The sequence below is a fragment of the Puma concolor genome, chromosome D4, assembly GCF_028749965.1.
Source record: "Puma concolor isolate L17-30 chromosome D4, mPumCon1.1.hap2, whole genome shotgun sequence".
Lineage (NCBI taxonomy): Eukaryota > Metazoa > Chordata > Mammalia > Carnivora > Felidae > Puma > Puma concolor.
In genome coordinates, this window is record NC_141679.1 from 7,746,430 (window position 1) to 7,762,817 (window position 16,388).

At 44.0% G+C, this 16,388-nt stretch overlaps 1 protein-coding gene across 5 annotated transcripts in view; it reads left to right on the top strand.

Annotated features, from left to right (window-relative positions):
* The window catches only part of GLIS3 (GLIS family zinc finger 3), a 504,180-nt gene that overhangs the window by 433,408 nt on the left and 54,384 nt on the right, over window positions 1-16,388 (top strand). For all 5 annotated transcript variants that reach the window (XM_086684912.1, XM_086684913.1, XM_086684909.1 and 2 more), the window contains one exon: window positions 3,270-3,414. In XM_086684912.1, coding sequence (XP_086541038.1) covers window positions 3,270-3,414 — 145 coding nt within the window. The remainder of the gene's footprint in view (window positions 1-3,269; window positions 3,415-16,388) is intronic.

Consider the following 16,388-nt stretch of genomic DNA (forward strand, 5'->3'; position numbering starts at 1 on the left):
TACTAACCTTACATATTGTTGCTGTGTTTCTATGCATGTGGTCTTCCTTTGGAAATTACACATAAGTTCCTCAAGGCTTGTTCAATTTAAGAAGCACTTTCTAGAACCATGCCTAATCCCAGAGAAAACCAAATTAACGCTCCCCACAAAGTCATGTGGAATCACACTCTTAGCAACTATGAGTACGTGTTGAAGCTAAGGAAGAGTTGCCTGCCTTTGACTCTGGGAGTGTCCATGGCCATGAAATTTTTTGGAAAGACCGAATTGGTAGCTATAACTACAAAACCCTAGAGTAATAGAAAGCAGAGAGATGTTCATGTCTGTGCTTCATAGAACATGTGGGCCCCAGATCACGTTGTAATGATGAAATGTAAATTAAAAGTGATCACCAGAACTCATTCGAAGCCTGGATTTTTTTTCCAGTTTTTCTTACGCAGCATGTGTTAGGTTAGTACCAAAATAACAAACATACCTTCCAAAAGCCCTAAGAGTAAGGTTAGCCACTAATTCAGACGGTCTTGGTCAGAGATTCCAATGTAGCAAAGCTGAGGAAATTATAATGCAATTACGTCTCGTTCACTACATGTGTTAAATGCTCTTTCTCTGTACTCGGGGTCACGATGCCATTTGTATATTCTTGGACTAAGACCTGGACATATGTTTGTCTCTTTATGAAGCTTGCTGAGGTCCAAGGAATGCTGAAGTTACTGCCTAGCGACTTACTGATGTTTCGTGTGCGTGTCTGGTTTTCTTTCTGATCAGAGTAGTAGTTAACCAGCTCTCCAGATGAAAAAGGCCCAGTTTGTAGCATTTGCCAATTTCCATGGTGTAAATATTCTCAACCTGACCAAGTTCAAGCTCGAAGTTTGACATCATTGCCTGGACGGTTTGGGAAAGATACACACGAACAGCTCTCTTAGATGGGTGCAAGCCAGTTCTAACTCATCATCGGAATGTAGAAAACTTGGAAAGCGGAGGAAAGGATTAAACAAACAAACAAAACAGAGGAGGGGCGCCTGTGTGGCTCAGTCAGTTAAACTTTATTATTTATTTAGTTATTTTTGAGAGAGAGAGAGAGAGAGAGAGTGCAAGCAGGGGAGGGGCAGAGAGAGAGAGAGAGAGAGAGAGAGAGAGAGAGAGGGAGACACAGAATCTGAAGCAGGCTCTAGGCTCTGAGCTATCAGCACAGAGCCCACAGCGGGGCTTGAACTCACGAATGGCAAGATCATGATCTGAGCCAGTCAGATGCTTAACCGACTGAGCCACCCAGGCACCCTGGTAGTTCTCCTTTTTTACATGTTTTCTTCCTATCAAGGGCTGCGCAGTGAGGCAATCTCTGTGTGCTTCCTGCCCCACTCATTAGGTAATTTCTGGACTAGAGAATGTTTAAGAGCCTTAAATGATCTGGAAGGCCCTTTCCTGCTCTGGTAAACATATTCCATCTCTCCCCACTTATGTCCCTGGTTCTGTCTTGTTACCCTTCTCCAAGACCCAAGCTGGTGCAGCTCCGGTCTCACTCTTCTCTGATGATCCAGGCACCCCAGGGCCGGTGGGTTCTTCCCTGACGTATCTTCAGGACTCAGTCCCTCCCCCTTTCCCAGGCTCCTTTCCAGAGCCCTCTCCAAGAGGCTGTCTCCCTAAGGTCGCTGTCCTTCCTACCCACAGTCTCCCTTCTCTGCATATTGGTCTTCCCCACCAGCAGTGCCCCCTGACATCATGGATTTTCCGGGTTCACTCTCGAGGAGAAGCTCCATACCAGTATTCCCAGAGCCTAGAGGAGCAGCTGACACTCGATAAATACTTGTTGGCTGAGTTAGTGTACTTCAACCCTAGATCTGAAGGTTTAGTTCTGTCTTGATAAAGGCAAAATGAATTCATATGCTCTCTTTAAACACGGAAGATGCTATTCTCAGTATATGTAACAAATATAGTTCTATATTTTTAAGGTTTTATGTCTTTATAGAAGCAGAGGTTTGTATTTTTCCTGTAGCTAAACTTCTCGTTGTGATTTTCCCCATTCAGATTACACTCCCAGAATTCTTTTTCATAAAGAGATCAGATAATTTTTCACCTATTCTTTAGTCTTAGATATTTTGCCTTTATTTAAAAAAAATTTTTTTTAATGTTTATTTTTGAGAGCGAGAGACAGAGCGTGAGCATGGGAAGGGCAGAGAAAGGGAGACACAGAATCTGAAACGGGCTCCAGGCTCTGAACTGTCAGCACAGAGCCCCATATGGGGCTCAAACTCGCAAACTGTGAGATCATGACCTGAGCCAAAGTCAGAGGCTTAATCGACTGAGCCACCCAGGCATCCCTGCCTTTTTTTTTAAACATATAACTCTTTAATATGTAAAGAAGTATTGGGGCGCCTGGGTGGCGCAGTCGGTTAAGCGTCCGACTTCAGCCAGGTCACGATCTCGCGGTCCGTGAGTTCGAGCCCCACGTCAGGCTCTGGGCTGATGGCTCGGAGCCTGGAGCCTGTTTCCGATTCTGTGTCTCCCTCTCTCTCTGCCCCTCCCCTGTTCATGCTCTGTCTCTCTCTGTCCCAAAAATAAATAAAAACGTTGAAAAAAAAATTTAAAAAAAAAAATATGTAAAGAAGTATTTTGCTATTATGATTAAATGAAGATCTAAATTGTGGTGCTTTATTTGTGTGTGTGTGTGTGTGCGTGTGTGTGTGTGTGTGCGTGCGTGCATGTGCAACTGACTGTTGGGTTTTTATTGCTGCTAATGACGTTAGTTTTCCTTTGAATCATGCTCCATAATATTTTAAAATTTAACCTACATATTTTCTTCTCATGTAAAATCTGTAGGCACCACATTTCAATGGGCGTTTCTCAGTTATCTCTGAGATATTTTCTTGGTCATACCTCTTTATTTTAAAAGCACCTTCCAATCTGGACCAAATATACTTGAGTCTGTATTTGTTATCACTACAAGTTCTGATAAGATACAGACCAAATAAACGGAAATATAATTGGAAGCTGGGTTCCCAGAAGTAGAAACACATCAAAGACCGAAGTCAAATCTGCCTCTAAGCTGCGTACTTTTCCGGAATCACCTGCCAGGTGTTATCAGCCCTAGAGAAGTCACCATCCTATTGACTCTCTGTTAAGCCCAATGGCTGACCCACGGTTGTTGCTATTTAATAAATATATGTGTGCTGAATTGCATCGCATCGAACCTTAGGGCACAATGCCTTTGCAGGGAAGTGTTCCTAGGAACGGCTTTCCTTTCTCATCTGTCTTCTGTTTTCTCTTTCTCCTAGTTGCGGTCCAGCACAGAGCTACATCCCGACCTGCTCACGGATTGCCTCACCGTGCAGCCCCTGCCCTCGGCCACTTCCCCGCGAGATGCCGCTGCCGACAGTGCGGTGGGACGCTCCCCGGGGCCCGGGCCTGACCTCTATCCAGGTAACGAGGGCCGGCCGAGGCCACGGCCACTGTCCTCCCCCAGGCCCTTCCCTCTGGTTGAAGGGAATGCTCACATGAGAAAAATTCTCCTAAGATCATCTGTATTTTGCCTTATCCAGGGGCTCCACGTTGCCCCCCACCCCTGCTCCCCATCTGATTCCTGAGCTGAGCTGGCAGCAGGCTGTTTTTTCTCATAAAGAAACACAGTAAAATAATGCATTAGCTCTTTTAGTTCTGGACATCTGCCAAAAGTCCAGGGCACCCAGCTCTCCCAGGTATCTTAAATTTATTAACTTGACTCAGACCCAAAGGAAAAGTGCCCCCCCCCCCCCCCCCCCCCCCCCCCCCCGCTGTAAGCAAGTAACAGGCTGCATGTGGATTTCTTAATGGAACAGTTATTGTCATCTTTGCATTTCAAAAGGAAGCCCCAGGTCTCTAAGAAGAATTTCACATCAGTAAGCCGCCCTTTAAGAATGGTTTGTGGACCACTGGGATGGCGGGGAGGAGGGGGGGATGAGAGGGCCCTCCCAGCCTGGTGTCCTTCTGCCTGGGTTTGAATGGTAGCTGACTCCATATTTGGAAACTTTCATCTACGTAAGGAAAAATAAGAAAGGATTAATATGCAATAAGGAAGTCATTTGTTTCCGTTTACTTTGTTCGCCTGGATTTTTGTGCATTTTCCACTCTCTGTAATGATGATGTACCTGTGCAAACTAATTGGTTGCCATCCCTCACACGTGGAAAGCCCTTGCTGTCATGCTGAATATGAAAGCGAAAGTTCCCCCAGTCCCACCTTCCAGACAATGGGGATTTTCTATTATCTGTGGATCACAAGTCCCACAGCCACCCCCATCTGATTCTGGAGCCAGACTTTGGCAGAAAACTGGGGTTTTTTTTCTTTTTAAAAGTACTCATAAGCCATAAAGAATTAAGAACTTACTGATGCATGACTGTAGGCTAGGAAAAGCCATGTTTGTAGGACTTTTTCTTAACTGGATAGTTCTCAGTTGATCCAAATTCAGGGCAAAGGGCGTTACGCAAATACTTGGAGAGGGTCCGTCATCAGGACATTCTTAATGTTGTCCCATTGTTGGTGGCCCTTTATCAGCTGTTCTGGGTACTTTCTCTTAGAGAAAACAAAGCCTCTGCTATTTGAGACCCTAGGAGATCTGAGGGGCAGACCCAGTCTTACAGACGTTTCGGCTATAGGTACATAGAAACACATGAAATACACCAGAGTACAGTGTTACCAACTCATATAAATATTTTGTGTTAGATATATACGTGAGAAAGCGTGACTCGTTTTTGTTTGCACATATGTCTGTTTGATTTGCCAAATATTTGATATAGGAACATTTATTCTAGCACATTAAATTAGCAACCAGTTTATGACAGGCTACATAGCAATTCCTAGTCCCTCAGTCCATAAATCCATGACCTTTGTAAAGACCTGGGACCCTATAGTTAAGAGTGGAAGCCAACCAGAATCGATTGAAAAGAGGGCCCAACATCCACTATGGAGAGTTGATGGTAATGGGCTAGTCTCACTGCATTTAACTTGGAAATGGGTTTGGGAAGCCATGATATCTCTATCTTTGGAAAACACTAGTACCTTTGCCCTGTGTAGCATCTAGGATATGGCTCACTTTCCAAACGGAGGAGGCACGTTTGTCTTGGTGTGTGTTTTGTATGTCTGGGAGTGTGGTCAAAGTTTTTTTTTTTTTTTTTTTAAAGATTTGTGTTGAACCAGCTTCGTCACTCCAGACAGATTTCCTTTTTTTTTTTTTTTTTCTTCCTCCTGACACTTTTCCGTGTGTGGTCTTCAAAACGATTATGAGCTCCCAGCTTTGAGCCTCCAGCCGTGGTGGGCAAGCTTCCGTGATGGGCATAGGAACCCGAGCTGCCATAGTATCAACAGAGCATCTTCTGTTGACTTGAATTTTCTGTGACTCTGGAGACGTTTGGAACAGGCAGGTGACCATCAGGCTTGAACCGTGTTCTTGGAATTTTGCTCCTGTAGTTAGTGCACTGCCGTGAAAGTTTATGCCCCCTCCTTCTCCCTTCATGCCTGTGTCCCTTGGGTCCTACTTTACTTCCTTTGTTCTCGCTCTTTTGGAAAATTGATGAAGTCTTCTGTTTTGCTGAATACACAGCAAACCCAGAGCAGAACAAAGCAGGAGGGAAAACCACACAAGGAAAATGTTAAACCTCCCTGAAAAAAAGTGCTAGAAATGCACGTGCCAGGAGTGCATGTTCCTACCAGTTTCAAACCTGTACTACAGATCTGTGGAAAGAAGCCAAACAGTGAAAAATGCCAAAGGAAACTGAAGCGGTTCATCAATTTGTTTAGCGTAAACTCCTAAGTGTTAAGGGAATTTGACAAAGATAAAGACTTGGCTAAATGGTGAAAGCCCTCGGAGCCCTTCCTTTCACGTTCTGTTACACAAAGTCGAGAAAATATTTGTTTAATGATTGTTAAGCACTTACAATTCCAAGTGCTAGTAAAGTGATGTATCAGAAAAATATTTTGAGGGAAACCTGTTGAATACGTATGGATGTAGGATCAGAAGCAGTTCAGCAGTGAGCACCAGGATTTTCTAGAAGCCACAAGACTGAGGACTCAGTTTGCAGAAGTCATGATTTGGAAATGGACCTTTGTACTGGCTTAGTAAACAACCATCTGTGAGATTCCGAGAGAGGGATGGTTTGCAGAGCACTAAGAACAGGAAAGGTGGCAGTTCTCACACCTGCAAATCTTACAAGTCTCCTAACATGTTGGCTTCCCTTATTGAGACAGCGTTTCCAGAGAATGTGATTGGAAAGGATTTCCAGAAAAGGCTTTTATTTCCGTGGAAGGAAATAGCGTTCCAGGTTCAAGCAGCCAAAATATCGCTTGAGTTCACGCTGAGGACTACTTTCAATTGAGGTGTTTACTTGCCTACTATCCTGAAAATCCCGGGGTCCCTAGACCCGATCCTGAGCCAAACTGAGAGCAATCTTGTGACCTAATGGGAAGGCCGGGACAGTGATGAGCAATTCTCAAGGATGGCTCCCTCACCTCTTCTGCCCTGTTGTTCAGAAGTTCTGTGCCCTAGATATCTAGATAATGCTCTAGGCTAGCCTATAAATTTAGGTAATTTAGCTGATAATCTGAGGGAGAAGTATTTCACAGCCAGTAGATCAAGGGGTGACTGCCACTTCCAAGGCTTAATGCCTGTGAAGAAGGTCTCGTCAGCTTCCTCGATGAACTCATGAAGCAGAGGAATGCACGAATAACGAGTCTGCAGCACCGTGGACAGCCTGGACCACTGCCTGCTCTTGGTTGAGAGTCTGTTCACTAACAAAGCATGCTGTATGGCGGGTGATCTGTACCATAGGTGGTCACCAAGCTTATGGCTCCTTCCAGATCGAAACTGTACTACAGATTCAATAAAACGTGGTCTTTGCCGATGGCCTGAGCCATAAAGACACCGTAGAGGCCAGTGTGGTTGAGGTGTTTGAGTCCCATGGAAATCACCCATCGAGTGAGGAACTAATGCACCTAGAACAAGGAAATATGCAAGAATGGTGGGATTTTATTGGTACCACTAATACTGAGATATAAAATGATCCTGTGTTAGAGCTTGCAAGTTCTTTTGAATTTTTAAAATTTTGAATGCAACGTTAGATTTCTCAGGAGGATATAGAAGTGCGATGCTCAGATATTATAGGGAATTATTGAAGGAAAAATAGGCTTATTTTAGGGCAGGAATTTTGAAGTCATATATTGTCATTCCCTTCCCCTCACCCTTATTATGGGGAAATGAAGCCTTCCCGCTCACAATATCACCACATTTTGTAATAAATAGCACCATAAGAAATCCATGCGAGATTTGACATACTTCATGAAATGGTTAATGTTGTATTTTAATGTGATTTTATGGTATATGTTTTAATACCTTTTCTGTATTCTTAGGTTGAATATATTTGCTATCTCAGGACAGCTTACAGAATTGTAGGGGCTAGAAATATTTTTATAGGAAAGTGCCTCGTACAGTCTACTCTCAAAAAGTGGTTGTTAACTTAGGGACTTTATTAGGAGTTCTAAATTGACACACGAATTTCCCAATGGGTTAAACTTTACAGAATTGCAAAGATCAAATAACATGATCTATATAAAAAGCAGGCATAGAGCATTATAAAAAATGCAATAGATATTGCTTGCACGATCTTCAAAAGCAGTGATTTGCTTAGAATTCACTAGAGGTGAAAAAGGGACAGAATGACTTGGACCCAGCAGTGGACAGAAGGAGGTGGACACTGGGGTTACAGAAGTGATTTAAAGGGAAACATTTGGCAGTGTCTTTTCCGCGTCTCTTCTGACATTGCCTTGAATTGCTCGTCAAACTCTTGTATTGTTCTTAACATCCCACACATCTGTGGTTTATCTACCAAGTTGAATTGGAAAATCCGTAACGGTAGGAGGAAGCCTCGCTCTTCTCCGTTGCAGGCAATGACAGCATTAACCTGTAGATTTCACCTTCCCTGGCCCTGAGCCAGTCTGTTTATGTGCATTAGGTCACCTGGAAGACCCGTGAAAATACAGATTTCTGAGCCCCACCCCCAGAATTTCTGTTTCAGTAGCTCTGAGCTAGTCCCAAGAATTTGAATTTCTGCTGGGGATTTTTAAGAAACTCTCAGGCGGCACTGGGTCCTGCTTGTCCAGGAACAACTCTTCAAAAACTATTGCTCTGGATCATGAAATGTGGGAGTGTTAATAGCAGAATATAATCTCAGTTTTGACTGGTGGAAGTTACAATAAGAATTGCCCATCATTAACTAAATGGAGAGAACCTTTCACAGTGTCTAGATAGTTAGTATACCAAATTACCACGAGGTACAGTTGGAAATACCTTACAGTCTTATATAGCAGTTATATGTCAGTAAAGGTGAAACTTTAAAAAATAATAATCTTAAAATTTACGCATGAAAACCATGTGATGGAAATCTGTCCACAAAAGACAGTTTAACATATAGGTGATATGCCATATATTTGCAATGATAAATAGAATAATGCTTCTCTGGAACTTATGATTAAATACTTACAAAGATAATACAACTGAATCAAATAGTGAAAAAAAAATTGCCCCATAGTATATATTTCTGTTTCTCATTAAGGAAAATCTATCAGTGGATATTAAGCTCGTCTCCCCCCACCCCCACCACTGTTACAACGGCATTACTCATATTTTGATTAAGAGTGAGATCTTGTAACTGCTCAACTGAAGAAAATTAAAATTCTGATTCCCAGCCAGCACAGGGCACATTTGTATGTATGCAGGCTAATGTTAATGACTTTATATGTTTGCAAGCTGCTTAATTTGGTGCTTCCGTTTTCCATATCCACTTACTCCCTTGTATTGATGTTAGTTTTTCACGCAAGATTAAGCTGAATTATTCAGTTTTATGATACGTACAGGTTTTTGCTGTAAAATTATTTTTTGTGGTTGAGCAAAAATAATTCCACACCTCGTGGAGGAAAGGAAAGTCATGACGCTGGGTTGGTTGTGGCTTTATCCCCATTGAACAAAGTCTTGGTTGTCTTTATACTACTATTTCTTCTTTTCTCATTCCATGTTATTTTGCTGGCATTCAAATGGGTGTGAGAAGGAAAGGTTGTGTTTACTTCGAAGTGTACCCACAAATAGGTTTTAGGAGACGGATGCAGAGGGCAAGACGGAGAATTCAGGATAGAATTCCTGGAATGAGGAGCTCATTAGCTTTGCAGTGAGGAAGGCTTGGGCCCAACTTCCGGGTCTGAAGTCCTGACCTTCTGCTTCAACTGAACCTTCCGAGGAAAGAGAGGAACGGGTAGACCTGTCTCTTTCCTGTGAAGAATAAAGAAAAAAGGAAAGTGGGCCTTTTCCGGGTGCTTGTAGTCGCAGTGAGAGTTCATTTCTTTTTTTTAAATTTTTTTTTTTTCAACGTTTTTTATTTCTTTTTGGGACAGGGAGAGACAGAGCATGAACGGGGGAGGGGCAGAGAGAGAGGGAGAGACAGAATCGGAAACAGGCTCCAGGCTCCGAGCCACCAGCCCAGAGCCCGACGCGGGGCTCGAACTCATGGACCGCGAGACCGTGACCTGGCTGAAGTCGGGCGCTTAACCGACTGCGCCACCCACGCGCCCCAAGAGTTCATTTCTTTACACTTGTCTTAGCCCTGAAAATAAATGTGAATAGCATAAAACTCAAAAGTGAAGGACATTACTGAATCAGCTTGGACATTATTTGCCATGATTTACTGTTAACAAAAGAAGAAAACATCTTGCAGGCACTGCGTAAGGAGAGTAGTTGTGGAAACGACTCGTTCCAGGTGACCAACAGCCGTGTCTCGGAAGGCTGGCTTTTATTGTATCTTCCTTAATGCTGTCAGAGAATGATCTGCCCCACTCAGGTGCCCTGGCCATGACTCACACCGTCAAGGCCGCCTTAACAGCCCGCCTTGACTTCTCAGAAGTTTCAGCTTCCTCCTTAGCCTCTTAACTCAGTTTTCCCACTACATTTCAAGGCTGTGCTAGCTTCATTCACGCTCATGACACCATTTCTAGTGGCTGCCTCGGCCTCAACCTCTTCCAACTCCAGCCCAGGTCTCCGTGGATTTAGCTGCTCCCGCCTTGGCTTCTGCTCTGTCCAGCAGCTCTGTTAACGCCCACTCACACCCTAAGAAATCGAGTTTTACAATCTTCACTGCAACCTTTCCCTGGGGATTCCATGAAAGTCCTGCTTCTGCCTTTGGGGAGGGGCTGTTGGTTCACTATTCAAGGGAAAAGGGGAAAGGCTGTCGTCAGCACGCGTAGGAGCTTGCTCCTCAGACTGGCCCACGGGGATGCTTGTCACATTTTTCTGAGACAGGGATGCACCTCATGAAAAATGTCATGTGTCAGCTGCCCCTGAAGATGTTCTGATTGGTAAGGTAGCGATCTAAGGTCCATAGTTCTGAAGTACTAAGGCAGTTTGGGGTCATATTTATCTGTACAAATGTAAGGATGGGCAATATTGAGTATCTATTCTTTTTTCTTTTTAAAGTTTATTTATTTCTTTTGAGAGATAGAGTGCGATCAGGGGTTGGGGCCGAGAGAGAGAGGGAGAGAGAGAGAGAGAGAGAGCATCTGAGCAGGCTTGATGCCGTCAGCGCAGAGCCCGATGCGGGGCTCGAACTCATGAACCATGAGATCATGACCTGAGATGAAATCAGGAATCAAACGCTTAACCAACTAAGCCACCCAGGCACCCCTAGTATCTCTTTTCTTAAGTCATATCATTGGCCACTTTTTTTTTTTTAATAATACCTCTAACCATCTATGTAGTCCATCTATGCTCAAATAGAACACTTACAAGTGGGCATGTTACTTCTCCAATTCAAATTTATTTCTCTCTTCCTGAGGTCAGTTGATGGATTAAATGACAGAGCTCTTGTAATAGTATTAGCGCATGGCACGTGTTCAGCGCCTATTAGTAATTTTTGTTGTTGCTTTTATCCAGATCCGAGGACAATATATGTTACAGTTCTGTCAAGCAGATAGGGAAAAGGTGCCAGAAATTACCTGTCAGTCCCATTTAAGAAACAGGGAAACTATGGAAGCCTGAACAGATTGGGAATTTGACCGGCATATTGAGTAGATGAAAAGAAAACTGAAATACGGTTCTTCATATTTTTATTTGTTCGGTACTTCACATAACATTTTATGAGTTAAGGAAATGCACTGTAGGTCTCTAAAGAAAAACAAATTGGAATCAGAAGCCCATCACTTGGGCGGCAGTGCCTCTGAAATCACACTGTCAAAATTGTGTCTTGATAAGTATTGATTGTTTTAATTCAAATGTAGTATGTTTTCTGTTTGTGTTTGTGTTTTAGAGGTAGTGTGGTCTGGCAGGAAGAACGCGGAGCTAGATGTGAGCTCCAATCCTGGCTCTCCACTCTGGAGAGGTTACTTCTCCTCTTCTCTAAATCGGTGATAAGAATAGTGGCTCCCTAGGACTGAAACAGGCATTAAGGGAGAACGCACGTAAGAGTTCGGTATGCTCTCTGTAGCTGGCATATGTTCCTTTCTCTTTTCCGTCCTCTTTGCTTAAACACTTAGAGAATGACCCCTAGACTGAGCCCATGTCTGTGATGGAGACCAGAACCCCTCCTCTCCATTCCTCATAGTCCTGGGTACCACCACTTGAAGTTCAGAAATCACTGTCCTAAGATAAAGTGTTCCTTTTGAGAAGAATTCAAGTCAAGATGAGGACTTAGAACTCCCATATTTTGAGACGTGTTTTCAGATCTTTATAATTTTTTTTAACGTTTGTTTATTTTGGAGGGACAGAGACAGAGCACGAGTGGGGAAGGGGCAGAGAGAGAGGGAGACACAGAATCCAAAACAGCCCCCAGGCCCTGAGCTGTCAGCACAGAGCCCGAGGTGGGGCTCGAACTCATGAGCCGTGAGATCATGACCTGAGCCGAAGTCGGACGCTTAACCGACTGAGCCACCCAGGCGCCCCTGACTTAGACTTCTTTGGTGGTTGTTGCTATGAAGAGTGGAAGTACGCACGGGCTGGTCATACAGAGTCCCAGGGCGCTGGGTTGAGAAGCAAACTTACTCAGCAGTGGGTTGGTGAGGGTGGGGTAGATGGCAGAAGGAAGAAGCAGGATTGATGGCCTCAATCAGTGCAGTTTTACACCATCATTATGTCAGCCTTGCTGAGGCATAGCCTTGGTCCTTCCTGATCCCGTTTTGTAAATAGACTCTCCAGGCCATGCAATTTATCTCAAAATAGACCCTAAGGTGTCTAGAAAACTATTCTTGACTATTTGCTTCCCTCAAATTTGGTTTCCATATTTCAAAAATAGTTCCACAGTCTTTTCATGATGGTTCTTATGAGTTGGCATGCAACAGATAATTTATTATACCACGGGCCATATATGGCCCGCCTGCCTCCTGTTTTTGCATGGCCTGAGAGCTAAGGATGTTTTTAAGGTTTTTAAATGTAAAATGTAAAAAAGACTCTTGGCTCTTAGGTGAGAATAGTTGCTCACAGAATTGAGGACATTGCCTGTTGCTAGCAGTGCCTGCAATATTTAGTCTCTGGCCCTTTACACAACAGGTTTGCCAAATTCTGCTTTCCACTTATATCTGGGACCTTCGTCAATGACTGACTGAAATCAAAGAAGCTTGTGGCTTCCATATGTCTGATCACATTTTGTCTTAAAAGTCTGCCAGTACACATAGGTTTTTTGATCACCATAGTATTTTCGATTTAGCAAATACCTGAGTAGTCTTCCAGCCCCTGGGTTTGCAGAGCTTCGCGTAAGACCCAATATTTAAAACGGGTCACACAGCAGAGCTCTTTCATTTGAAGGGACCCATACCACCTGTGCTGCCTGTTACCCAGCGCTCCTGTCCTCCCCCAGATAGTCTGTGGAAGCCCAAAGGTAGGGGCTCCGCAATGGAGTTACTACTGTTAAAGTCTTCCCATTGTAAGCAGCTATCTGCAGAGACAACCTTGGGCCATGGTGGGAATTAAGCCCTCAGTAATGTGGCCACCACTTAGGAAGAAGCTGCCGGAAGACAGGCAGGACTCAGTTCTGGTTATGGTGAGCCCAGGGCTGACAAGGATATCACAGAGAGTTGTCACAGTTAAATTCTACTAAGGTCTGTTTTTCCTAAAAAGAGAAGAGGCTTAAACCCTCAAATATCAAGGAGTGTGTTTTCTAGGATTCGGGCCTCTTGTAGACTTACACATTAATGCCCAGGAGAAAAGGAAAATTTTGAAAGATAAAGCTTAGGAAGCATGCTTACTTCCTCAAAATACACTTTCTAACTAACAATAAGGATGCTTGAAATTCATATAACCCGAGACTGAGCACTCCATTCAACAGGTAGGGAAAAGCTTTTAAGTTCCTTAAGAAAGGTTATAAATGGGCATAATTCCTGGTAACATGTCAATGACTTATCAGAGTCTGTCTACCCTGAGAGTAATCTAGGAGGTAATACTGGGCACCTGAAGGAGAAGTGAGAAAATCGTCCACTTTGTGGGCAAAGTATAGAAAAGGAGGAAAGGGGGTTCTTTGGCTTCTCTGGAGTCCTAACAAAACCATGTTCCTCTTCTGTGCATTTTTGCCCAGGGCCAGTGGTCATTGCAAACCGTGGTTCCTAAATTCCCCAAAAGGGCTGTTGTGACTCCATTTTACCGAGCGGTCTCTTGGGAGAGCTCAGGGTTGGTAAATAGCCCTTGAGTTGGCTAGCAGAAAATTGCGTTACAAATTGGATTGGCTGTATGTGCTCTGTATCTGTTTCCAAGAAGCCTTCTCTGTGAAATGATTTTAGAAACCGCATAGAGGTGGAGTGGGCGGGATTGTCTTGGTAGCATCTAAAAGGGAGGAGACCTCTTTTGGGGTCAACAAGGTACAGGTAGGAGGCAACTAAGGGATAAGTAATGAGGAGCTAGAGAACCAAGTATTTTTTTTTTACTAACATGGGTTTTTGTGGCCAAATCAGACTTTATTCCAAAAATGGAGATGAGGGACATTCCCGTGAGAGCTTCCAGGAATGGTTCTCCATACCTGCTCCATCTTTCTCCTTTCTGACTGCTCTCCTCCTCTCTTCAAAATGGGGGATGACGTAACACATAGTGGCAGTACCGAATTTCTCCGAGGGTACTCCTTGTTCACGTTATCTTCCTGACTTGCTGTGTAACTGACTCTCTGTGAGTGAGTAAGTGGGTTGGGAGGTGAAGGGAAGAACGATAAGGTATGAGATTTGAGGTTGGATAAGTCCTTCATTGTCTGGAAAGACCCAAGAGGGGCTGCCTGAAATGTTGGTCCGAGAAGTTGAGAGAGGTGCCAGAAAACGCCATTTCACTTGTAACAAAACGGCTTTGTTCTGAAAGGCACATGAGCTTTTCCGACATGCAGTTAATTACACCTGGTATTTCAGGACATTTGATGGTAACCTTTGGCATCTGCCTGGATGACTTCAGCCATTATCTTCTGGTTGTATCGCAGTGTCTTCCAGAAGGGCATGTAAGCATAAGTCCTCTTCCAAATACTAATAACCTCTTCCCTGGCTGTAAATCCAGCTGCATGATGTGGAAATGTAATTGGGCAGCCTACACAGAAGTTTGGAGCTCATGTGGGAATATCTATTTGTAAGAGAACCTGAATATTCATGTAACTGTCCAGACATCAATAAATTCTCATTTTACCTTATTTATTTCTGCTCCCCAGTGAACAGCAGCGCTCTTAAGCTCAAAGTTAATAGGCATGTTCTTCAGAGATGTACCCTCTCTTACCTTAATGGAACGTCTTTCTAACACATTTGTTCATCGGTTGCCAGGTAGCTCTCCCATCAGGTGACACGAGTGTGTTTTCTTTGTCTTAGTGCACAGGTGACAGTTACCATTGTTTGCCATCAATTAGCTTGGGGTAGCATGTCAAGGATGTACGGATGGTGTCATTTTAGTCTGACAGCCACCTGAGCCGGTTGAGAAAGGATTGTTTCATTATCCTCTTATCAGTACTGCTGGATAATGATACTCCACACTGCAAAGAGGGAGGGGAGAGAAAAGACAGGCAAGAAAGAATAGATTTTTAGGGATTGGCAATATTAAAATTATTCATGCCTCCAGGAGGAGAGAAAGATTACAGAGATGGCTGCGTGAACCCATAAGAAGCTCTGCTTTCCTAATGCAGCTGGAATGTGGAAGGAAGCCGCTCGCCCACCCCGGGGGAGGGTGTCGGGGAGGGAGAATGCCCAGCAAAGCGGGGAGGGGAGAGAAAAAGGCCCCCGCTAGTCATGGGCCACACAGGCAAGGAGCCACCGCGGCATCTCTGCCACTTACCAGCTGACAGGCCCTTTTCCTTGCTGGAAAATTCTCCCTGGTTCGTGAACTCGGGTCATGAGAGCAATTAAATCATTCCATGGTGAAATGCGAACAACCACAGAAGGTATGGGGGCCCAGGTTTTCACTGTTGGGGAGCGAAGCTCCAGTCACCCCCAGCGGTAGTGGCTTTCTCCAGAAAGACTGAAGGGAAGTGTTTTTCGAATCCTGAGAATTAACCACGGCCGCATCTTTATGCGCTTGGAGAAACAAATAAAAAGCACTGGAAATGTAAAAATACTTGCAGATACACTAAGCTTCAGAGAGGGCTGGTTGTGTTGACATTCTAGTAACAGCCCGTTCTCACTCCTTAACGAAGCGAAGAGCAGTCATGCATGAAAATGACTTTGTTGTCTTTAAACTGAACCGCATTAGGGGTTGTAACTCACAGGTGTGCCCTACCCCCTGTACAATAAAGGACAACATTTTAACCCTGTGGGGGTTCTTCTGCAGACCCCGAAGACTTTACAGCACTTGTGATAGAAAAATTGAATAGAAAACGCTTATTAGTAGAAAGCGTGATGTATATACACTCCTTTGTGTTTTCAAATGACTCAAGGCCACAGTTTATATGCATCTTTAAGTAAGAGGCCACACCGGATTGGAGATTTACCATTTGCGGGGCACCACACGCCTTTGTCCCCCCCCCCCCCACCAGCCTATGGATAAGAATCATTATAATAAAGATAACCAAAGAATAACGACAGTGGTTTATTGGGTAGTTAAACACAGTCCAGGCACTGTGCTAAGTGTTTTTAGTCATACTGTGACATAGTCTCCTTATTTAAGATGAAGAAACTGAGCTGAGCTTGAGTGACTTGCCCAAGACCCATTGCTAGGAATTGGTAAAGCTTAGATTCAAAGCCGAGTCCGTCTGACTCCCGCTGTTTCTGCTTTGTTCTTTTAAGAACCACTCTGATACTGTCTGTCTTGAGTGCCCAACTTCTAGGGAGGCCAAAGGAGTTAACATTTCCATTGCAGTTCAACAGTTTCCTCAATCCTTCCCAGGCTCAAATTTCTTCTGGGGGATGTGGGGGCATGGATGGGGGAGGCAGACACAGGGTTGACCTC